The sequence below is a fragment of the Lissotriton vulgaris genome, chromosome 5, assembly GCF_964263255.1.
Source record: "Lissotriton vulgaris chromosome 5, aLisVul1.2, whole genome shotgun sequence".
Taxonomy (NCBI): domain Eukaryota; kingdom Metazoa; phylum Chordata; class Amphibia; order Caudata; family Salamandridae; genus Lissotriton; species Lissotriton vulgaris.
In genome coordinates, this window is record NC_141693.1 from 665,962,584 (window position 1) to 665,987,729 (window position 25,146).

Consider the following 25,146-nt stretch of genomic DNA (forward strand, 5'->3'; position numbering starts at 1 on the left):
CTCTCTCTCTCTGTATGGATGTGTGCAAAATCGTCAGGGAAATGGGATCCCTTGTCGGAACTAAGGATGCCTCACACAACTAATTAGCTTGATGACTGCTGTCATACTGCCAGATGGTTGTCTTGTCTCATCATCGGCTTCCTGCTCCAACGTCAAGCCGGCGCTGCAATGCCTGACGGGTAGCACTAAGTGCTACACTTTTTGTGGAGTTCTTTTGTTCCTGGCCGTTGATTGAGTGCGTGTGAGGGGCCTAAGTAGTGAAGTAGTGAGCGTGAAAGAGTGTTTTTTAAAAAAAAGGTTAGTATAGTCCACTAAGACAACTTTATTCATGTAGCTAACTACCTTGTTAAAATGGTGAAGGGAGGGGTACCGGGACTCAAAAACAATGAAGTTTGGCTTCGTTCAACCCTCGCCTATGGTCTGGTCAACATGTTTCATGCCCTATCGGTAATTCTTCAGGACCTAATTTGTGCTCATAAACTCATGGTGTGCCCGGAGCGGGCTAGGAAGTGTGTAATATACAACCTGAGGGGTCAGAGACCAAGGCAGGTAGGTGTCCTGCGTAGGAGATCAACCCTAAAAAAAGGAAAATAACCATGTAAATATTCTCCACAGACGCTTACATGCTATACTTATGTAGGTCAATGCTGTATATAAAGAGAAGCCCCTTAACCAAAGCATAGATTGTCGCCCAGTGGGGTCATGTGAATGAACCGTGAGAGAGAGACAGAGGTTCCAAACATCTTTCCATGCTTATATACAGCCAAATGTATCCACATTAGGTGACTAACCAATATTCTGTTACTCGTGCGTATGTCAGATTCAATTAGTTAGTTATGTAAGGAATGAGGGGCCACGTGTGCCCGAAGAACAGGGAGTGGGGGGTTGTAAGAGGTAGAGATCTTACCTCAGTCTCTGGTAGTGGTCCCCACAGACTGTTCTTGTGGGACCTGAGCTGCTAGGTAAATACCTATCAAAATAAGAAGAAGAAGGGGAGGAGAGATGAAATGAGGAGAAGGATTAACTCCCCCCGAGACGGGAAAGTAAGGTTGGAGAGGAACCGACTAACAACCCATCTGCGGTCTCGCCCAACCACCTGTCGGTGCCCGTTAGACATACCACTCAGGGCAGGCTGCAGCGGAAGCGGAGACCCCGTGGGTACCAATCGGGCCCCAAAACCAACCACAGTGTACCCCTAGGAATGAATGACGGTTCATCCCACTGGCGGTGGTACCTGTAATTGTCATAGGCAGGGGGGCAAAATGGTCGAGGCAATCCCAAAGTGGCCCCGCCGTGGTCCGGGACCCGAAGGCACCACGTGTGTTGCACCCACGCCACACACCCGGGTGAGGGCAGTCTCCAGGCACCCCAGAATGGCGGGAAAACAAGACCCAGATGACCTCGTTCGAAGGTCCATAGGGCCGATACATGTCTCAGAGTGTTACACCGCAACCCCTTACCTTATTAGCGCGAGGCCGTTACCTCTAGGCACCTATACCCACACACCGGCGTGACTCGGCACGCAGAACAGCTGGCAGCGTTCAGCAGTGCCTGCCGCTGTTAAATGCGGACCCTCGAGGCCGTTGTTTGGGGGCGTTTACCAGAGTTTGTTGCTAGGCAACGCGGCCAACCAACTCCGGTGGAGCGTGTGGGACGGAACAGGGTTGTGGCGTCTAGATGCCGGCGCGTTGTAATGGCGCGCCATGTTGGAAAGGGGTAAATACTCTAGACGAGCATGTAATAAGTAGGTTGTACAGTGTATTAGGATCTTGAAAATAAATGTGTTGCAGTGGTATATTTGGTCCATCCGTGAACCCATCATTAATGGATATCTTGGATGAATCAACCACATCGATCATTATGTTGGTGAAAACGGGGGCTTATTAACAGAGGGATTGTGCTGGGGTTAAGTGTGCTACTAGTCGTATTACTAAGCGACAGTACCACAAAAGAAGCACAGTGTATCTAAGAAAGGAGCTGAGGGTGGGACAGCGTATATTGGTGTATCACAAGGGCGCCGTCTTGGAACGTTGTGGTGTTAATGAGAACTGTCAACGAAGGGAGACCATGTCATGTAGACTAAGTTCATAGGGTAGTGCTATGGTCTGCATTAAACTAAGAGTAAGGCCACAATAGCTGAAGTGATCTGGCTAGCATATTCCAGGGGACGGCGTCATTCAGTCCCTGGGTGTCTAATTGTAAACGGTGCACCCATCTCTGTTCGATTCTGTATAGGGCTTGTTGACTTATTGAAGGATGCCATTCCAAAACAACCCATTGTATGCTTTCAGCAGTGTGGCCTTGTTGTTTGCAATGTTCATACAACCGTGTATGTGTCTTGGTACAGCGGATATTGCTGTTGTGTCCATAATGCGTACTTCGACCGTGCGCATCGTCATTCCAATATACTTTAACCCGCAAGGGCAGGTCAGCATATTAATGCACTTGCTGCTGTTGCAATTCGTGTGTCTATTCAGATGCCATGTGAAGGTGTCAGATAGTATGACGGATTTTACTTGTGTAGCTTGGGGACAGACGACACAGTTGCCACACCGGAAATGCCCCACAACTGGGGGCAGCTCCCAAAGGGTGTTCTGAGGACGGGTACTCGTCTTCCTTGGTCGGGTGTGAACCAGTGTGTCCTAAAGAGTAGTTGTTCTTTTGAAGGCAAAACGAGGACGGGGGATGTCCAAGCCCGCCGAGTTCAAGATCCCCCAATGAGTGTTCACTGTTTTTTTGATGAACGTGGAGTTTTTCGTGTAAGAAGTTACACAGGTGATGATATCCTCTGTATCCTTTGTGTGCGTTTCCAGGAGAGATTCTCTGTTATTATTGAGTGCTCTCTTCACCGATTGTTTTAGTAATCTTGTCGGGTAACCTCTGTCCTGGAGTTTATGTTGTAGGGTGGTCGCCTCCCGTTTGTAGTCCGTTACCGAGGTACAATTCCTGCGGAGTCTCAGAAATTGACCAAACGGTAAATTGTCCCTCAGGGCCCTGGTGAAGGGTAATGAGTGTTCGGAGATGGTCCCCGGGGACCATCTCCGAACACTCATTACCCTTCTTGGATCTGACAATCTTGTTGGGTCCTACAGAAATCACCACAACCCTCTACAAAAAAGAGACCGACAGAAACAGCCTCCTGCTCTATAACAGCCACCTCACCAGGGCCCTGAGGGACAATTTACCGTTTGGTCAATTTCTGAGACTCCGCAGGAATTGTACCTCGGTAACGGACTACAAACGGGAGGCGACCACCCTACAACATAAACTCCAGGACAGAGGTTACCCGACAAGATTACTGAAACAATCGGTGAAGAGAGCACTCAATAATAACAGAGAATCTCTCCTGGAAACACACACAAAGGATACAGAGGATATCATCACCTGTGTAACTTCTTACACGAAAAACTCCACGTTCATCAAAAAAACGGTGAACACTCATTGGGGGATCTTGAACTCGGCGGGCTTGGACATCCCCCGACCTCGTTTTGCCTTCAAAAGAACAACTACTCTTAAGGACACACTGGTTCACACCCGACCAAGGAAGACGAGTACCCGTCCTCAGAACACCCTTTGGGAGCTGCCCCCAATTGTGGGGCATTTCCGGTGTGGCAACTGTGTCGTCTGTCCCCAAGCTACACAAGTAAAATCCGTCATACTATCTGACACCTTTACATGGCATCTGAATAGACACACGAATTGCAACAGCAGCAAGTGCATTTATATGCTGACCTGCCCTTGAGGGTTAAAGTATATTGGAATGACGATGCGCATGGTCAAAGTACGCATTATGGAACACAACAGCAATATCCGCTCTACCAAGACACATACACGGTTGTATGAACATTGCAAACAACAAGGCCACACTGCTGAAAGCATACAATGGGTTGTTTTGGAATGGCATCCTTCAATAAGTCAACAAGCCCTATACAGAATCGAACAGAGATGGGTGCACCATTTACAATTAGACACCCAGGGACTGAATGACGACGTCCCCTGGAATATGCTAGCCAGATAACTTCAGCTATTGTGGCCTTACTCTTAGTTTAATGCAGACCATAGCACTACCCTATGAACCTAGTCTACATGACATGGTCTCCCTTCGTTGACAGTTCTCATTAACACCACAACGTTCCAAGACGGCGCCCTTGTGATACACCAATATACGCTGTCCCACCCTCAGCTCCTTTCTTAGATACACTGTGCTTCTTTTGTGGTACTGTCGCTTAGTAATACGACTAGTAGCACACTTAACCCCAGCACAATCCCTCTGTTAATAAGCCCCCGTTTTCAGCAACATAATGATCGATGCGGTTGATTCATCCATGATATCCATTAATGATGGGTTCACGGATGGACCAAATATACCACCGCAACACATTTATTTTCAAGATCCTAATGCACTGTACAACCTACTTATTACATGCTCGTCTAGAGTATTTACCCCTTTCCAACATGGCGCGCCATTACAACGCGCCGGCATCTAGACGTCACAACCCTGTTCCGTCCCACACGCTCCACTGGACCTGGTTGGCCGCGTTGCCTAGCAACAAACTCTGGTAAACGCCCCCAAACAACGGCCTCGAGGGTCCGTATTTAACAGCGGCAGGCACTGCTGAACACTGCCAGCTGTTCTGCGTGCCGAGTCACGCCGGTGTGTGGGTATAGGTGCCTAGAGGTAACGGCCTCGCGCTAATAAGGTAAGGGGTTGCGGTGTAACACTCTGAGACATGTATCGGCCCTATGGACCTTCGAACGAGGTCATCTGGGTCTTGTTTTCCCGCCATTCAGGGGTGCCTGGAGACTGCCCTCACCCGGGTGTGTGGCGTGGGTGCAACACACGTGGTGTCTTCGGGTCCCGGACCACCGCGGGGCCACTTTGGGATTGCCTCGACCATTTTGCCCCCCTGCCTATGACAATTAGAGGTACCACCGCCAGTGGGATGAACCGTCATTTATTCCTAGGGGTACACTGTGGTTGGTTTTGGGGCCCGATTGGTACCCACGGGGTCTCCGCTTCCGCTGCAGCCTGCCCTGAGTGGTATGTCTAACGGGCACCGACGGGTGGTTGGGCGAGACAGCAGATGGGTTGTTGGTCGGTTCCTCTCCAACCTTACTTTCCCGTCTCGGGGGGGGGGGGGGGGGGGGGTAATCCTTCTCCTCATTTCATCTCTCCACCCCTTCTTCTTATTTTGATAGGTATTTACCTAGCAGCTCAGGTCCCATAAGAACAGTCTGTGGGGACCACTACCAGAGACTGAGGGTAAGATCTCTACCTCTTACAACCCCCCACTCCCTGTTCTTCGGGCACACGTGGCCCCTCATTCCTTACATAACTAATTGAATCTGACATACGCACGAGTAACAGAATATTGGTTAGTCACCTAATGTGGATACATTTGGCTGTATATAAGCATGGAAAGATGTTTGGAACCTCTGTCTCTCTCTCACGGTGCATTCACATGACCCCACTAGGCGACAATCTACGCTTTGGTTAAGGGGCTTCTCTTTATATACAGCATTGACCTACATAAGTATAGCATGTAAGCGTCTGTGGAGAATATTTACATGGTTATTTTCCTTTTTTTAGGGTTGATCTCCTACGCAGGACACCTACCTGCCTTGGTCTCTGACCCCTCAGGTTGAATATTACACACTTCCTAGCCCGCTCCGGGCACACCATGAGTTTATGAGCACAAATTAGGTACTGAAGAATTGCCGATAGGGCATGAAACATGTTGACCAGACCATAGGAGAGGGTTGAACGAGGCCAAACTTCATTGTTTTTGAGTCCCCGGTACCCCTCCCTTCACCATTTTAACAATGTAGTTAGCTACATGAATAAAGTTGTCTTAGTGGACTATACTAACCTTTTTAAAAAAAACACTCTTTCACGCTCACTACTTCACTACTTAGGCCCCTCATAAGCACTCAATCAACGGCCAGGAACAAAAGAACTCCACAAAAAGTGTAGCACTTAGTGCTACCCGTCAGGCATTGCAGCGCCGGCTTGACGTTGGAGCAGGAAGCCGATGATGAGACAAGACAACCATCTGGTAGTATGACAGCAGTCATCAAGCTAATTAGTTGTGTGAGGCATCCTTAGTTCCGACAAGGGAATCCCTTTTCCCGGACGATTTTGCACACATCCATACAGAGAGAGAGAGTGACTCTTCAGCCATACTAACATTATTCCCTGGGGAACTTTGTACATCATTTGGTTACAGGTTTATAGGACAGGTACACTGGACCCCAATAAATATTGTCCTTTTTTAAGTCCCTCTTTGTTGTTTACTATATTTAGAGCGAAACAGGCTTTCCCACTCCGCTGTGTCTGCATATTCAATCAGTAGCTCCTTCAACTGCGCATGCAATTGAAGTGTGGGGGCGTCTGCTATAGCGGTCTCCGTTTCCTTAATATTTTGTTCCAGCCTTTTTAGTGTGCCCCTAATATCCCACAGTACCTCCCCACTTTTGGAGATACAGATTCCCCTAACAGTGACCTTAAAGCTCTCCCATATGCTGGCAACTGTCTGCACACTACCCAAATTGCGCAGAAAGAACTCCTGAATCACCTACCTCACTGCCTCGCGCAAGGTAGCATCCAGGCGCGCTGTGGGTATGAGCCTCCAGGAGCGGTATGGGGTGGGGTCAGTAGGGGACATAATCGAAGCAGCACAGGGCAGGGATCGGAATACGTACGGGTGAGATGTTCTGCCTCTTATAGGCCCTTAAAAGAACATGCAAATGTAATTGCAGGTGCTTGCTTTCACACCATTGGACTACTCAGGCGAGTCTTTCCTCTTTTACCGGACACTTACAGAAAGACCCTGGTACAAGCCCTTGTAATAAGTCGTCTCGACTATTGCAATGGGCTTCTGATACAAGCCAATGAGGATGCCATCAATCGACTGCAGGTGGTCCAGAACACGGCGGCAAGACTGATTCTGAATGCCCCTCCAAGAACATCTTCTGGACCCCTGTTGAGAGAACTACACTGGCTCCCAATACGCCAACGGGTTAAATTTAAAATTTGCTGTACTGTACATAAATGTCTATTTGGAAACGGCCCCAATTACCTAGCTAAACTACTACAGCCCTACAAACCGGAATGAGATCTACGGTCAAGTAACCAACTCCTGCTCAAACCACCTTTCATTAAAAAAACCAGACAAGGCGGCCGAGCCCTCTCTTCAGTGGGGCCGGCTTTGTGGAATAATTTGCCGCTCAGCTTAAGACAGACCTCCAATCACCTTACTTTTAGGAAAATGTTAAAAACTAATCTGTTTATGGAGACATAATTAAAGGCTGTCCCCTCTTGCATTCTCTGGCTATCTGTACAGTATCTTGGCCACTTGTTGCAGTCAAAGCGCGGAGATAACCCTTTCGGGCTCGATTCTTACGCTATAGAAACAAATAAATAAATAAATAAATAAATAAACAGCCTCGCCGACAATTGCAAACAGTCGATTCTTGACCAGAAGCCATGCACAGAGGAGTAGAAAGTGCCCTCTCTACGTTCAGGGTGTTGAACTCTCCATGCATCCAGCATGTGGTTCTCTTCGATAATAGTGTTTAAATGCAGCATTGCCTTAGCGTGAGATTCACCCGCGCCTGAGGAACGATCAATATTGGGATGTAGGGCAAGGTTAAAGTCTCCCTCCCCCATATTAAGTATGTTAAACCCACTTCTAAGATGCGAACCCATAGTGTGTTAAAAAACTTAATGTGTCAGTTGGACTGATCACATTAAATCTAAGTAGCAAATCAAATGCCACTTCAAGTTGGAATATAAAGTGGCAGAGAACAAGTTACTTACCTTTGGTAACGCCTTATCTAGTAGGGACTCTAGCTGCTGATTCCTTACCTTAGAATTATCCCCAGGCGTCAAATTGGATATGGACATTTTCCTTGAGCAGTACCCCTGCGCGCCGATAAGTGGCATCGTTCTGCTCCGATTGGCATAGTTGCATCATCTGTGCCGGATATGGCATGTGCAGTGCCTATAGTTACTTTTTTGCAACTTTCAACACGTAGTCTTTGGTAAATGTGTACAGGGAAGCGCACATTGCTGCCTGGCATATGTCCAGGACTGGAACTCCGGATCGAACACAATGGTGGAACGAACATGCAAACCCTCAGGGAGTATTACTCAGACAATGTGTAGCAGATTCAATACAGAGCACAATCCATCATGAGATGGTCCACTTCTGTACAGTGTGCCCTTTCTTCGCTCGGTCACACCCCATGAAGAGTTGGTTATCCACCCAGAAATCTTGCGTGCGGTCAAGGTAGAACAAAATCAATCTTTTTGGGCTCACAGTAAAATCGCTCCTCTTCCTTGGAGGGGTAAAAAGCAGGCAGAGTGATGGATTCCCTACTTGAGATGGAGTAATCACTTTCAGGAGAAAGGAAGCTTTTGTACGAAGCACCAGTTTGTCAGGGTAGATGTTCAGATAAGGAGGCTTGGATGACCAGGCTTGAAGCTCACTGAACTCTGGGCAGATGTTATAGCCAATAGAAAGGGTGTTCTAATGGTAAGGAGCCTCAGTGGACAATTGTGCAGGGGCTCAACGGCAGTACACATAAGGAAAGTGAGGACGAGATTGAGGTGCCACTGGAGCATAATAAAAGAAGGTGGAGGCACATTTTGTAAACCTTTCATAAACATACTTACAATCGGGGGTTTGATAAGGGATGACTGACCAGGCAAATACAAAAAAAGCTGAAGTGGCAGAGAGATAGCCCTTCAGAGTGCCCAGAGCAGAGCCAAGCTGCACAAGGGAAAAGATTTAGAGAACCTGAGAAAGTGGGATGGAAAGGTAATCGATTTGTCGTTCTGTACACCATGCCACAAAGTTTACCCATCGACAGGAGTAAGTCATCTTGGTGGAGGGATGCCTGGCTGCCAAAATAACATTACAGACTTCAGGAGGACGGTTGAAAGCTGTCAACTGTTGCCGCTCAATCGCCATGCAAGGATGCGGAGCATTGACTGGTTCAGATGAAGAAAATTCCTCTGCTGCTGCAAAAGAAGATTCTCCTGAAGTCACTTCCTGATCAGAGGACCAATGGCCAATCCAGAGCCACGAGGATGACTTGGGCTGGGGTGTTCCTGGTCTTCTTCTGAACTCTGGGCAGGAGTGGTATGGGCAGAAAGAGGTACAGGAGGCCTGAGCTCCAATCAAGATGAAGAGTCTCTGACAGAGCTGCCTTGGAAACTCCGACGCGCAGAACCGCTGACACTGCACGTTCTCGTCAGTGGCAAACAGATCTAACCAAGGCTCTCCCCACTGCTTAAAGAGACCATGCACCACCTCTGGATGGAGATGCCGTTCATGATCTGTTAGGCATCTGCGGCTGAGTTTGTCCGCTCTGGCATTCAGAAAGCCCTCCAGATGTTGAACCACCAGGGATATGCCCTGCTGTTCCAGCTATGTCTAGACACGCAGTGCCTCTTGACAAAGGGTTGATGAACCCACCCGCCATGTTTGTTGCAGTACCACATGGTGGTGGTGTTGTCCATGAACACTTGCACTAGCCTTCCATGGATGGTGGGTATAAAGACTTTCAATGTCAATCAGATCGCTCAGAGCTCCAACAGGTTGATGTGGAGTGCGGACTGAGCTGGAGACCAGAATCCTCTGATCTCCACCTCTCCCAGATGGCACTCCCTTCCTAGGAGTCACATATCTGTCACTACTGTCAGATCTGGTTGGGAAAGGGAGAGGTCTGCTGCTGACCCAATCGTGGTTCGTAAGCCATCACTGCAGGTCTTTTGCAGTTTTCTCCAACATCTGGACCATGTCTGAGAGTTTCCCCTAATGTTGCACCCACAGGAACTTTGGCTCCCACTGCAGAGCCAGCATATGCCAATGGGCAATTCGGACCAGCAGGATGCATGAGGACATGGGGCCCAGCAGCCTAAGGGTCAGTCTCAATGAAATTCAGGATAGAGGTTGAAACATTGGTGTCATAGCCTGAATATCCTGGACTCACCGTTCGTGAAGATATGCCAGAAACTACACTGTGTTCATAACAGCTCTGATGAAAGGGAGCATCTGAAGGGGAGTTAGGTGTGAATCCCAGTAAATGCAGGTGGTTCACCGTAGTCTGGAGGTGGGAGACGAAAGCCTGGGGTGAGCCTGCCTTCAACAGCCAGTCCTCAATAACGGGGAAGACTGGCACCCCTGATCCCCACAGATGAGCTGCAATCACCACCATCACTTTGGGGAAAACCCGATGGGCGCTGGTAAGGCCAAAGGGTGCACAGCGAACTGAAAGTACTTGTGGCCCAGCGTAAACCGCAGGGAACGCCTATGGGAGGACCTGACTGGACTGTGTACGTATGCGTCCAGCAAGTCCAACGCTACCATCCAGTGTCCTGGGTCAAGGGCAGACAGTACATGAGCAAAAGTGAGCATTTTGTACTTCTCCTTCTTGAGAAAGAAGTTGAGAGAGTGCAGGTTGAGGACAGGACAAAGATCGCTGTCCTTCTTTGGCACCAGAAAACAGTGGAAACCACTTCTGGCGCTGGCAGTCTCTCTATGGCTCCTTTGGCCAAATGAACAGTCACTTCCTGGCGAAGAAGAGATAGTTGGTCCTCCTTCAGCCTGTCATAAGTAGGTGGCATGGAGGGAAGGATAGTCTCAAAAGGGAGGGAGTAATCCCTTTGGACAATCTGCAAAACCCACCTGATCGATGTTATGGACTGCCAGTGGGGCAGGTGATGGTGAATCCTGCTGCCCACTGGGAGCCCATGATGGTATTTTTCAAAGGAGGGAGGAGAATAGATCAATTGATCAACGGACACAGATTACCACTCTGAAGGGTGGAAGGTCCAGTATCAGCATGTGTCCGTTTCTGGTACAATTGGCGCAATAAAGGGGTTGCTGAACTGTTCCTATAGACAGACTAGGGGGATTTGACTGGCGTGACCAAGGTGAAAAAGAGACACCCTAGGGCATCCATTTTGTTGGATGTAGTTGCCTCACACACCCAGAAGGGTGTCATGCTTCATCATAGGCGTTTGCTCCTCGTCAGGGAGGCGGTGCAATCCCCGACGTGCTCACCTCAAAGAGGGGCTCTTTGGCGGAGATCTTTTTATCCAACAGCCTTATGGTGAAGTGGGGGTGTGTGGGTGGGATGTTATGTTGTGTAGTGAAGATATTAAAATGTAGCAAGGGGTACCGGAATTAACTTTATTCTGGGGGTCCCCTGGCTGCAATTAAAAGGTGGAACTAGCTCGCTAGGTATCAGCAAGTTAGGTCGAGTGACCCTAGAGAAGGCTAGAAGTGAGACTGGTCGACATGTTTCTCGCTCAGGGTAAAGTCACCCGCGATTCATCAGGACCTTACAAAAAGTGCAAAGAAGAAGAAGAATTACAACAACATGCTTGTGTCATGTGTGTGGTGTACAATACCTCTGTGGAAGCTCCTATGCCTAAATACAGAGAAAAATTAAATACAGAAACAAGTAATGGTTATAACGTTTTCCTGTAAACCACAACAAGTCAAGTCAACGCCAGGACATGTACATAATGCGGCATGCTGGTGGTACTGTGAACCATTGAGCACAATCCAAGCATGCCTGGGTGTATGGAGCGAGCCGCGTGCAAGTGAGGAGCACATACACACTCTCTATACGTGAAGGAACAGTGTAAAATGAGTGGTTTAAAACAAAGGTTAAAATTGCAGCAGTCTAAGAGGGATACTCCTCACATCCAGTGTCTTACAAGGGCAATTCAGGTGATATAGAAAACGACCATGTCACACTGTGATTTGCCACCAAAAGTCTCACACTGTGGCTTAAAAAACGGCATAATGAAAAATCAGCATGTTCCCTACTCACCTAATGGTCAGGGACTACTTGCCACATGAGGGGTCGGCGGGTCAGTACATCGGGGGTGAGTCTATTAAATGTAGCTAAAGGGAGCACATAAGCAAAGTCTAAGAGCTCTAATCACTGGCAAGGTACTGGGCTAATGTGGATCTTACTGAACTCCTCAATCGTGCTCACACAGGATAACTCACCTCACTCTGCCCGTGTCCGCGTGGAAAAACCTACCCATCTCCGCCGAGCTCGAGTAGATGAGTGAGCTCGGCGGTGGGTGTATTTAAATGAGCCGGCGTTAGCTAAAGCGTCAGCATCTGCTTGTTTAAGGTCACGTGATCGTGACTGGTAATGTGGCGGCCATCTTAAGATGGTTGAGGGAGTAGTCTTATTCCTTTCTGTTTAATAGGAAAACGCTAGCGCGTGTGTACTAGGGAGCCTCAATTATGAGTGCTGGACCCTTAAAGCTAACAAGGGAAGTCCCCCGTCTGAGAAATATGTAAAACCCGCAGTGATCCGGTGTGCATTCCGAATTTACCGCTCCGTATGGCTGGTCACGTGATGTAAATACTGACTGTGGCGGCCATGATGTAATGGGCAAGGGGTCGGTGTCCGGGATGGTATCCGCTATGAACCAGCTGGTGTGGTCTCTTTGAAGTGGTGTATAAAGGGATAGGCTAAAGTACAATCTATCCCTAAATCAGACCCTAGTGTGTGATAAGGATACCAATGGAGGCCAAAGTATATTCTAACCTTTAAAACAGACCCTGGTGTATGATAGGGATACCAATGGAGGGCGAATGCCAAGTGGGAGTGTGTTGTCAGTGATAGAGCGGTTATCAGGGTAAGGTGACACTCGACCATGGTAAAAACAAGCGGAACAGGATGGTCTGGGTGACCACACATGGGCGATTGATTCAAAGCGAGTGCCAGGGGATGTCCTCATTAAGTCCCTGTTTGTCGGAAGAAAGGCGATGGACCCATCTTTGTTCCTTACGGAAGAGGGCATTTTTGGGGGAGTTCGGACTGGATTCAATAACTACCCACTTCAACGAGTCTTCATTATGGTTGGAGTCTACATAATGTTTCCACATTTTTGTGTGGGTCTTTTTGCAGCGGAAATTGCTGCGATGTTCGATGATGCGGGTTTTGATGGGGCGGGTTGTCATCCCGATGTACTGTAGACCACACGGGCAGATTAGCATGTATATACAATGTGTCGTGTTGCAGTTGGTGTGGTGCCTGAGCTCCCATTTGAAAGTCTCGGAGAGCTGTATGGTCTTCAGAGTCAAAGTGTATCTGCATACGCCACACATGCCACATGGGTAGTGGCCCATCACGGGAGGTAAGTGCCACAAGGTTTGTTGAGTTTCTTTCCTGACGTTCTTGGGCCTGGTGCTGATTAGGATATCCTTTAGGTTTTGTGATCTCTTAAAGGCAAACCTTGGTTGTTCCAGAACCATGTCCCCTGTGTTGAGGATACCCCAGTGGTGCTTGATTGTATTCCTGATTTTGTTGGACAATGGGGTGAAGGTAGTCACACAGGTGATCGGTTGATTTTCAACAGTGGCTCTTTCCTGTCGTTCAAGGAGAGCTTCTCGATTATTATTCCTGGCCCTTTTCTTGGCTTTCAAGACATCACTCTTAGGGTAGCCTCTATCAAGAAGGTTCCTAGAGAAGATTGCGGACTCTTTCTTGTAGTTGGACACCTCGCTACAATTGCGTCTTATCCGTAGGAATTGGCCGAAAGGCAGGTTAGTGCGTAGGGCCCTTGGATGATGGCTCTTGTAGTGTAGTAGGCTGTTGCGGTCTGTGGGTTTCCTGTACATGGTGGTCTTAAGAGACCCTCCTTCCAGTTTTATTGTTAGGTCCAGGAAAAGAATCTCATTCGGAGAGCCACAGTTTTAATGAATACTGTGGACTATGACTTGGAATGCACTCGACAACTCAATGATCAAAGATATTATACACCCATTCCGAGTGATCCAACCATGCGCTTACAGACCACAATAACAAGTTTAATGACAAGCGCGGAATGTGAACAATGGATCACTAAAAAAGAGGCAGATTTCCTTATAAAAAAGGACCCAAGGGTACCATATTTTTATATACTGCCCAAGATCCATAAGGCAACCAGGCCAGTACCAGGGAGACCGATTGTGTCAGGGATAGACTCCGTATTGGAGCCACTCTCACAATTCTGTGACCATTTCCTACAACCACTTGTGAAGTGTATTCCCTCATACATCCAAGACACCACGGATGTCCTACGCATTCTGGACAACATCCAGGATACAGGACAGATTGACCTCTTGATTACCCTAGATGTAGAAGCCCTCTACACGAACATTCCTCAGAGGGCTACTCTTGAGGTAATAGAGGAACGATTGGGCTCAGAAGCTTGGGACTCCAACACTCCACAGACTTTCATTATGGAATGTGCCACCCTAGCCTTCACCGAAAATTATTTTGAGTACAGAGGAAAGTATTACCACCAGACCCAAGGTACATCTATGGGCAGTACTTTTGCCCCTTCGGTGGCCTGTCTGTACATGGCGGAATTCGAAGGCAAACACATACACCATGAGTCGAACCCCTTTCGAGATAACATCAAAATGTGGAGACGCTTCATTGATGACATCCTCATCCTATGGAGAGGCCCGCCAACCTCCCACGAGGCTTTCTTTGAATGGGTTAACACACTGAACCCCTACCTACATTTCACCATGGCCTCCTCTCCGAATGAGATTCCCTTCCTGGACCTAACAATAAAACTGGAAGGAGGGTCTCTTAAGACCACCATGTACAGGAAACCCACAGACCGCAACAGCCTACTACACTACAAGAGCCATCATCCAAGGGCCCTACGCACCAACCTGCCTTTCGGCCAATTCCTACGGATAAGACGCAATTGTAGCGAGGTGTCCAACTACAAGAAAGAGTCCGCAATCCTCTCTAGGAACCTTCTTGATAGAGGCTACCCTAAGAGTGATGTCTTGAAAGCCAAGAAAAGGGCCAGGAATAATAATCGAGAAGCTCTCCTTGAACGACAGGAAAGAGCCACTGTTGAAAATCAACCGATCACCTGTGTGACTACCTTCACCCCATTGTCCAACAAAATCAGGAATACAATCAAGCACCACTGGGGTATCCTCAACACAGGGGACATGGTTCTGGAACAACCAAGGTTTGCCTTTAAGAGATCACAAAACCTAAAGGATATCCTAATCAGCACCAGGCCCAAGAACGTCAGGAAAGAAACTCAACAAACCTTGTGGCACTTACCTCCCGTGATGGGCCACTACCCATGTGGCATGTGTGGCGTATGCAGATACACTTTGACTCTGAAGACCATACAGCTCTCCGAGACTTTCAAATGGGAGCTCAGGCACCACACCAACTGCAACACGACACATTGTATATACATGCTAATCTGCCCGTGTGGTCTACAGTACATCGGGATGACAACCCGCCCCATCAAAACCCGCATCATCGAACATCGCAGCAATTTCCGCTGCAAAAAGACCCACACAAAAATGTGCAAACACTATGTAGACTCCAACCATAATAAAGACTCGTTGAAGTGGGTAGTTATTGAATCCAGTCCGAACTCCCCCAAAAATGCCCTCTTCCGTAAGGAACAAAGATGGGTCCATCGCCTTTCTTCCGACAAACAGGGACTTAATGAGGACATCCCCTGGCACTCGCTTTGAATCAATCGCCCATGTATGGTCACCCAGACCATCCTGTTCCGCTTGTTTTTACCATGGTCGAGTGTCACCTTACCCTGATAACCGCCCTATCACTGACAACACACTCCCACTTGGCATTCGCCCTCCATTGGTATCCCTATCATACACCAGGGTCTGTTTTAAAGGTTAGAATATACTTTGGCCTCCATTGGTATCCTTATCACACACTAGGGTCTGATTTAGGGATAGATTGTACTTTAGCCTATCCCTTTATACACCACTTCAAAGAGACCACACCAGCTGGTTCATAGCGGATACCATCCCGGACACCGACCCCTTGCCCATTACATCATGGTCGCCACAGTCAGTATTTACATCACGTGACCAGCCATACGGAGCGGTAAATTCGGAATGCACACCGGATCACTGCGGGTTTTACATATTTCTCAGACGGGGGACTTCCCTGGTTAGCTTTAAGGGTCCAGCACTCATAATTGAGGCTCCCTAGTACACACGCGCTAGCGTTTTCCTATTAAACAGAAAGGAATAAGACTACTCCCTCAACCATCTTAAGATGGCCGCCACATTACCAGTCACGATCACGTGACATTAAACAAGCAGGTGTTGACGCTTTAGCTAACGCCGGCTCATTTAAATACACCCACCGCCGAGCTCACTCATCTACTCGAGCTCGGCGGAGATGGGTAGGTTTTTCCACGCGGACACGGGCAGAGTGAGGTGAGTTATCCTGTGTGAGCACGATTGAGGAGTTCAGTAAGATCCACATTAGCCCAGTACCTTGCCAGTGATTAGAGCTCTTAGACTTTGCTTATGTGCTCCCTTTAGCTACATTTAATAGACTCACCCCCGATGTACTGACCCGCCGACCCCTCATGTGGCAAGTAGTCCCTGACCATTAGGTGAGTAGGGAACATGCTGATTTTTCATTATGCCGTTTTTTAAGCCACAGTGTGAGACTTTTGGTGGCAAATCACAGTGTGACATGGTCGTTTTCTATATCACCTGAATTGCCCTTGTAAGACACTGGATGTGAGGAGTATCCCTCTTAAGACTGCTGCAATTTTAACCTTTGTTTTAAACCACTCATTTTACACTGTTCCTTCACGTATAGAGTGTGTGTATGTGCTCCTCACTTGCACGCGGCACGCTCCATACACCCAGGCATGCTTGGATTGTGCTCAATGGTTCACAGTACCACCAGCATGCCGCATTATGTACATGTCCTGGCGTTGACTTGACTTGTTGTGGTTTACAGGAAAACGTTATAACCATTACTTGTTTCTGTATTTAATTTTTCTCTGTATTTAGGCATAGGAGCTTCCACAAAGGTATTGTACACCACACACATGACACAAGCATGTTGTTGTAATTCTTCTTCTTTGCACTTTTTGTAAGGTCCTGATGAATCGCGGGTGACTTTACCCTGAGCGAGAAACATGTCGACCAGTCTCACTTCTAGCCTTCTCTAGGGTCACTCGACCTAACTTGCTGATACCTAGCGAGCTAGTTCCACCTTTTAATTGCAGCCAGGGGACCCCCAGAATAAAGTTAATTCCGGTACCCCTTGCTACATTGTAATATCTTCACTACACAACATAACATCCCGCCCACACACCCCCACTTCACCATAAGGCTGTTGGATAAAAAGATCTCCGCCAAAGAGCCCCTCTTTGAGATGAGCCCGTCGGGGATTGCACCCCCTCCCCGACGAGGAGCAAACGCCTATGATGAAGCATGGCACCCTTCTGGGTGTGAGAGGCAACTACATCCAACAAAATGGATGCCCTAGGGTGTCTCTTTTTCACCTTGGTCACGCCAGTCAAATCCCCCTAGTCTGTCTATAGGAACAGTTCAGCAGCCCATAATGGTAAACAGGCAGACTAGGAGGATTTGGAGGCTGAGGCTACTTGTTGGGGTGGGAGTGGGTGTGGAATGACATAACCACTAATAATACTCTGAAGGGTCCCAGCAAAATGGAACCCAGGCGAAATCTGAGGAGGATAACTAATGAGCTATTAGCTCCTTTATTTTCCACCATGGTATTTTCTATGGATGAGGATGTAGAGTCTGCGGTACGGAGGTTTGAAAAGGTCACTTCGGCTGCCGTGGATGAGCTTGCACCTGCCTCCTTACGCTACACAGCTAGAAAAAGGCTGTCGGCCCCATGGTACGCCGAGTCCTTAAGACTGTTAAGACAAGGCTGTAGAAAGCAGGAACGACTCTGGAGGACTAGTGGGAACCCACGGGATAGGGAAACTCACAAAACCCCTTTGAGGCAATATAGGGTTGAGGTTATAAGAGCTAAGCAGGAATACTTTACAGATCTTACTAGGGCGCTTACCTCGCCGATGGAGCTATTTAATATTGTGGATTCATTGACCACCTTGAAGACCCCTGATCCTGTTCTTTGCTCGCAACTGCTGTGCGACAATATCGCCAATTATTTTCAAGTTAAAGTTGCGGATATTGTCTCGGCCCTAGAGCTTCAAAGGGTTCCAACATAATTTCCCACCTCTCAGGTTCTTCCCCTTCCAGGGTCTATCAGACTTCCTAATTCGATCTTGCTTTCCAGCTTTCCCCCTCTTTCTCTACAGGAATTGGATGTCCTTTTGGCTAAGACCAGGTCTGGCTCACCTCTTGACCCTTGTCCTCTCTATCTCCTTAAACAATGTAAGGACACTCTCCTGCCCCCTCTACTTCAGATCATGAATAGGGCTATGAGGGATGGTATTTTCCCTTCCGAATGGAAGAAAGCGGTGGTAAAGCCGCTTTTGAAGAAGCCGTCCCTGGACCCGGAGGTGCTTAAAAACTTTCGCCCCATTTCACTGCATCCAGCCCCAGCAAAGATGCTGGAAACCCATCTTAACCAGCATCTTTCTTCATTTCTGGATACCTCTGGTCTTTTGGATCACTCGCAGCATGGATTTAGAAAGGGTCACAGCACGGAATCGGCCCTGACTGTGGTGCTCGATACCATCCGCACCACAGTCGATAAGGGTGGGAGTACGTTGCTGATCCTTTTAGATCTCACAGCTAGGTTTGATACCCTGTCTCCCCTCGTCTTAACATCTCGACTGAGGGAGATAGGGGTGGAGGGGCCTGCTTTAAGTTTGTTGGCCTCCTTCTTGGACCAGAGGGAACAGAGAGTGAAGCTGGGGGAGTTTCTATCTCCATCCCTACCGGTGAAGTGGGGGGTCCCACAAGGGTCGGCGGTAACTCTGACCCTGTTCAACATCTATGTGACCCCCTTGGCCAGGCTTATTAGATCTTTTGGGATGGAGGTAGTCTCCTATGCCGACGACACTCAGATCCTGCTGTCCTCCTCCAGCCTGTTAGTTCTTCTGCCTCCAAGTTCAGACACTGTATGGAGGCAGTCGCACAATGGATGATTGGCAATTCATTGAGGCTAAACGGCGAAAAGACGGAGATCCTTGTGTTCGGCGAGAAGGAAGACATCTGGTCGTCGGAATGGTGTCCTGTATCCCTGGGGACCTGTCCGGCTCCAACCCTCGTGGCACGAAATTTGGGGGTCATGATTGACCCGGCCCTTGACATGGGTCTTCAAGTAAAAAGGACCATCTCCACTTGTTGGGGCAATATCGGAATCTTGCGGAAAATCAAGTATTACCTGTCTGTGCAAGCCCGGAAACAAGCTGTGGTAGCACGGTTAGTATCTCGTCTTGATTATTGTAATGCCCTATACGCGGGAGGTAATAAAGGCCTTTTGCAAAGTCTTCAATCGGTGCAAAATGCAGCGGCGAAGTTCGTACTCTATCTACCTAGAAGGTCGTCAGCCACCCTCGCCAGGAAATTCCTGCACTGGCTTCCAATTGATGCCAGGATTTCCTTTAAAGTGCTTTGTCTGGTGTACGGAGCCCTCAACAGGAAAGAGACTGGAGGAGTAAAGGACCTCTTGATTCCATATGTCCCCGCCAGGAACCTCCGTTCCTCTGGGAAGGTTCTCCTTACAGCCCCTCGAGTGCGAAGAGCCAAGTGGGGAGGCAGAGCCTTTTCTAATCTTGCTCCCAGATGGTGGAACACTGTTCCCCTAGAAATCAGGATGTTGCCTTCAATACAATCCTTTAGAAAGGCCCTGAAGACATGGCTCTTTGTCAAAGCTTACCCCTAGCTCTTTGGTCCTGCCTTTTTGTTTTTCTTTTGTAGGCGCCTTGACGCCTTCGGGCAAAGTTTGCGCATTATAAGTTTTATTTCATTCATTCAACCACTGGCCACCTGACCCTCGGGCTGGTAGGGACCAAGTCCATGGCCGCGCAGAGGCTGGAAAGCTTGTGCAACGCAGTTGCTGGGCGGATAAGAATGCAGCTGTAGGCCCATTTTGTGACCACAAAATGAGCAAAAGGCCGAAGGAGGGACCGTTGGCAGCACCCGCAAAACTACATCCCATAGGACATGCAGTGTTCACCGATCACAATACCAGGCTGGTGGAAGGAAACATTTTCATGCCTAAATTGTCCAGCCTCTTGGATTCCTGATCCGGCGTTGTGGTTGGAAATGTGCCAGGATTTAGATGTGAAGTGGAGGCTTGGACCACCGAGCTTTCCCAGGTAGGGTGTCCTGTTAGGAATTTGGGGTCCCCTGGAGCAGGGCTTTGATGGCGGTCATTTGTTCGATGCCGATCCGGATAAGTCTGTGGATCCCTGGGATCTGACTGGTGCCCGAACCGCCGGCGTGGATCCAGTATTGGCCCCTCCCAAACATGCAGGTCTCACAGGCATGCCAGAAGGAATTGGCTGCGCAAAGATGAGTTACATAGCCTTATAAAACTAAACTGGTCAAGGGATCGATCCACCTTCTGGAAACTCTGGGAAGCACGGAGCCGGACCAGGCACTGGCTCAACCGTGGTGCCAGGCTTCGAGGGATGCTCCCTCGTCTCTTCGCCAGACAGAGAAGGAGCAACTAAAAGGATGCTCTGGCAACTTCTTTTTCTTGTGGCGGGACTTACCGTAATCCTCCAACAACTTCAAGTGCGATGAACTCCTCTGACTCCACGACTGCTCCCAGGTCCTTCCTCTCGACAGTGATCTTGATAGTCACAGCATTGCACGCCGAGCCACCAGGAGCTTGAGGGATCGCTCTCTCAAGGCCGTCAGGTGCATAGCGCAACAATCGTTTCAGGCCTATGGGTTGTGGTTGCGCTCGAGGCACCAGAGGCACACATGGTGCGGGTCCAACAACGAGCGGTGACAGGTATCGCAAGGCTTGAAGCCGGCTTTCTTGGATGTCAACCTGCCACACCAGGAGAAAAAAACCTCAAAACACTTCGACAAAATGTTGAAAAAAGGTAGTCAAAAATTGGCTAGTGGTAGCTCTTCCGGGACCTGCGCTGACGGACTAAAAGAATTGGCGTAAGCGTGCTGGGGTGGCGTTGATCTAGGCACTGCACACATCACTTCCAGCACGGGCTACGCCACATGGAGCTGAATGACGCCACCTACAGGCAGGCAGGTGTACTACTCAAGAAAAATGTCTAGATCCAGTCTAACGTCTCAGGATAATTCTAAAGTAATGAATCTGCAGCTAGAAGTTTCTATTAGATTGCTGAAATAAATGGGATATCATAGGATATTTACTACTAGGTATAATGTACACCAAATAGAGATAGGCATTTGGGGATGATTCACAAGGGCAGGACAAACACACCAGGTTCTCCCTGCAAGATCCATGAAATTAAAAATGTACTTTTAAAACCGCTACTCAGACCCGTAATACTTACAGCAATAATTCTGTCTCCAACGGTGAGGGAACCCTCTTTAGCAGCTGGACTACCAGCCAAGACAGCAGCCACCAATACACCAGTCTCCAAGCTGATGCCACTATCTAAACCAGTAAAAGGAGTAAAACGGGTGTAAAACAGGTGTACAAATCAATTTCTGTGAAGAATAGAAATGGCAGAAAACGGCTTCTCAAACTTCTACCAAACACAAGTACAATATCAATGAACTTGAATACATTTATATTACACTGTCACATTTCAGATATAGTCTTCTCCTTAGTACAATGTATTACATTTGGTTACGCAATATTACTCCAGCCGTAAGGTGGATCCTACTCTTAAGTTTCCTAAACTGTTTGTGATAAGATAATTAATTCTCCTATAAAATATCTTCAACAAGGACAATACCTTCCTGCATTACTATAGTTAAATCTTCTTTCCTTTTTATATTTTCCCAAAATCAATCCAGAAGCATAATTGTTCTGCAAACCTGAACCTCCTTTGTTATTTAATTCACACCCTTCATGTTTTGTTTGTGCTCAAAATTCATACTGGGTGATGAAACTATAAAGAATACATTACTTATGCTTGGTAACATGTTCCAGCGGAAATCTAAAAGATAAATTCCTCACCTTTTGAATTCTTCCAAGTGGTACACGATCTGGAAAGGCTGCAATAGATCCTATGTGCCAGTAGGCGCAATCATAGACATCCACTGAAACTACACATCAGACAAGGCAAGATGAAGCTACATACAGGCACTACTCTTGAGAATGGATGCCTGCTTTCCTAAGGGTTGTTTTCCACATTCACAGACCTGGAAATGTGAGCAATGAACTTCATGTGATAACTGGTAGTGAACAAATCATTAAATCTAACTTAGAACCTTAATAACTCCTTGAAGTCCAGTCCAATGGGGAGGCAGGCCACCAGTGAGGAATATCCCAGTAGGTAAAATAGCCACCACAAAGTGTTGAAGGTAGGTAACTTATTCTTCTGCTAGATATTTCTATCTGCAGAATCCTCAGCTTTTTAATCGGCATGAAAGGAGCCACATCCCCACAAAAGTTAGGTTTGAGGAGTGAACCTACAGAATAGAAAAGGTAAAATGGCAGTCCCTGTCAAAAGTATGGCTGAAAGCCCATGTAGTAGCTTGGCAGATATCCAAGACAGAAGCATGAGGTAGCGATGAGGTTGCAGAGCTTCACTCTAGTTGAATGAGCCAGAGGACCACTTTAGAACCATTTTTGGCAATGCCTTAACAGAGATGAACACAAAGGATACCCAGTAGGATACATTTCTTTTCTTCATCACGTTTCCCTTCTTTGCACCAGAAAACAAATAAACAACTAATCACCAATGTTGTGCTCCTTAGCCTTATCAATATGGAAGGAAAAGGCACAATGTTAGTAAAGTTGCTGTAATCTCTTCTCCTCCTTTCATGGATATGAAGTAGAAATAAATGAAGGGTGCATAATAGATTGCCCCACGTGCCATATGAAAGAGTGAGGCCACTTTCAGAAGAAAGAACATGCATCCTAAAAAACTAGCTTGTCTGGCAAAACAATCGTATATAGAGGGTGAATTGACAAAGCCTGCTGTTCGCTAATACATTACGCAGAAGTGAGCACAACAAGTAACAGGTTTTAGGACTGGATTGACAACGCCGCTTTTACCAGATTGTAAACTAGGAGAACATACCCCTCGGGAATGGTGGAGCCCGCGCCCTTCTGATTGTTCATTTCCGACTTCTCCACAGACTCACGAGTGGGAGTACGGAAACGAGGCAGATAGCGAGTACGAGGAGAGCGGCCCCTTTAAGTGGGCGTCAACAACCACAGAGGAAGCCCCGGCCCTACAGGACGTCACGGAGCCCGCATTGGTGAAAAATTAGGAAATCCTGTATGCGGGGTGTGGAAACACCGCGGAGGAGAAGGCGGGAGCGGAAGAGACGAAGAGCGGATGCCGAGTGGAAGAAGGAGACCGAGAGAACCGAGCGGAAGACTACGGAGGAGCAGAAGGAGGGACCGAGTCCAGAGGCGAGCCAGGAGGCCAACGACCCTGCGAACCGCCGTGCCACACTCCCGAGGGAGGAGTGTGGCTGTAACAGGTACAGCGGCGTTGGGCAGCCTGGGTGGGAAGACGAAGCGCTAGCGAATAGAGTGTACATATCCCTGTTTGTCCCTTCCCTTTAAACCATTCCTACCCTACCAAAACCCTTCTCCTTCCCTACTTTCCCATCTCACACCCACCCCTCTATGTCTTTCACGGAGCACTGGTAAACTGATAGCTTGAGTCACCGGGTTTCTCCTCACACTCCCTGGGTCCCTTGGTGCAACCCTAATAGAGGACTGTGACCTAACGGCCTTCCAACTTGTTGGTCTTTCTTTGCATGTGGCGAGCCCCTCGGTACCTGGAGTGAAGACCCCTATTCGGAGTGAAAGGAAACCAGTAGAAGACTAGCACCACGGACCCCAGTACCTTTGCCCGGGAAAGACTGACATTTAGGACCAGAAAGACGTTCATTTCAAAACCCTTAAGAACATTAAAAATAAAACCCTCTTTAAACCCTACACCTGGTGTCACGGTCGTCCCTTCACCCACGTCCACACAGATGTAGTGTGATCAGCCTAAATAAAAATGCTTTCAGGGGTACTACAGCCAGGGGCTTTGAGTACATGTTTTGATTGTGTACATAAGTTAGGTGCATCTACAGAAAAAAATGCTTTCCCTCAAAGCAGATGGAGTTATTTTATTTATCCAGATGCCTGAGCAGCAGAAGTATAGCTATCTGAGCTTGAACTTTAAGGGACAAACAATGGAATTGTAATGCTGTCAAGGTGTTTTACATAACTAGATAATTTACAGTGTTTGCTTTTCTTTGGTAACAGCACACATGGAAGGAAGACAGTTATGAGGAATGTATTGCAGTGCCAGAACACTCCCCTTTCATAATTAATTTTAAACTTCACAGCACAGGTTTGTGTTTGAGGGTAGGATGGGATGTCAATGACCACACTAATCTACATTGATGTTTAGGTCTAGCTTGACAGTGCAGCTTTCTCCTGAACTTACGTGATAAAAAAGAAGCTTTCAGAATACTGCTGACAGAAGAGCTTCGGCCCCATGGGCATGTTGGTTCCCATGAGCACAGGATTTGACTTGGCCAAATTTATGAGATTCCACTAAAAGGACTGCTTTCATTACACTTTTTTGGCTTGCAACAAAGTTTATACTAGAAATAGCGCAGCACTGAGTGGGCGATTGTAGCAAGGAACTGGCTATAAGCCTGATCTGTTTATTATGAAATGATGTGAGAAAGGCACTAGGTCTGACATGTTTATTGTGAAAAGCATATGTTAAAGTCAATATGTGTTTAATTGTGGATTGTTATAACCCTATAGAGCAAGTTACTTACCTTCGGTAATGATATATCTGTAAGAAACATTAGTTAGTGATAGATTCCTTACCTTAGAATTACCCTGAGGCTTCAGACTGGATTCAGAAAGTTTTCGTCAGCAGTACCCCTGCGTGTCGGAAGGTGGTGTTGTGTGGCTCCACGTCCGTCGCTGGCGTCGTGGTCGCTGAGACGACGTCGCGGCAGCTAATTAGATGCCGCCCTTGTGCGCTGACGTCAGTTCTGTACAAGACTTTCCGCACCAGGAACGCAGAGCCATGCAAGATACTGACCACTGGTGCATTGAAACTAGGGACCTGAAAGGGATGACCTTAACCCTAGAAATCAGTTCGCAGAACAGGGATGATGGGTGTGGCGGTAAGGAATCTGTGACTAAGGAAAATGCTACTTACCAATATGCATCTGTACTTGGCATGTAGAGCTGCAGATTCTGATACTTAGCATTAGA

The 25,146-nt window shown here is 47.8% G+C and overlaps 1 protein-coding gene across 8 annotated transcripts in view; it reads right to left on the reverse strand.

Annotated features, from left to right (window-relative positions):
• Positions 1–25,146, reverse strand: part of DLG5 (discs large MAGUK scaffold protein 5) — a 1,254,082-nt gene that overhangs the window by 828,074 nt on the left and 400,862 nt on the right. For all 8 annotated transcript variants that reach the window (XM_086922111.1, XM_086922103.1, XM_086922109.1 and 5 more), the window contains one exon: positions 21,281–21,384. In XM_086922111.1, the coding sequence (XP_086778237.1) occupies positions 21,281–21,384 (104 nt within the window). The remainder of the gene's footprint in view (positions 1–21,280; positions 21,385–25,146) is intronic.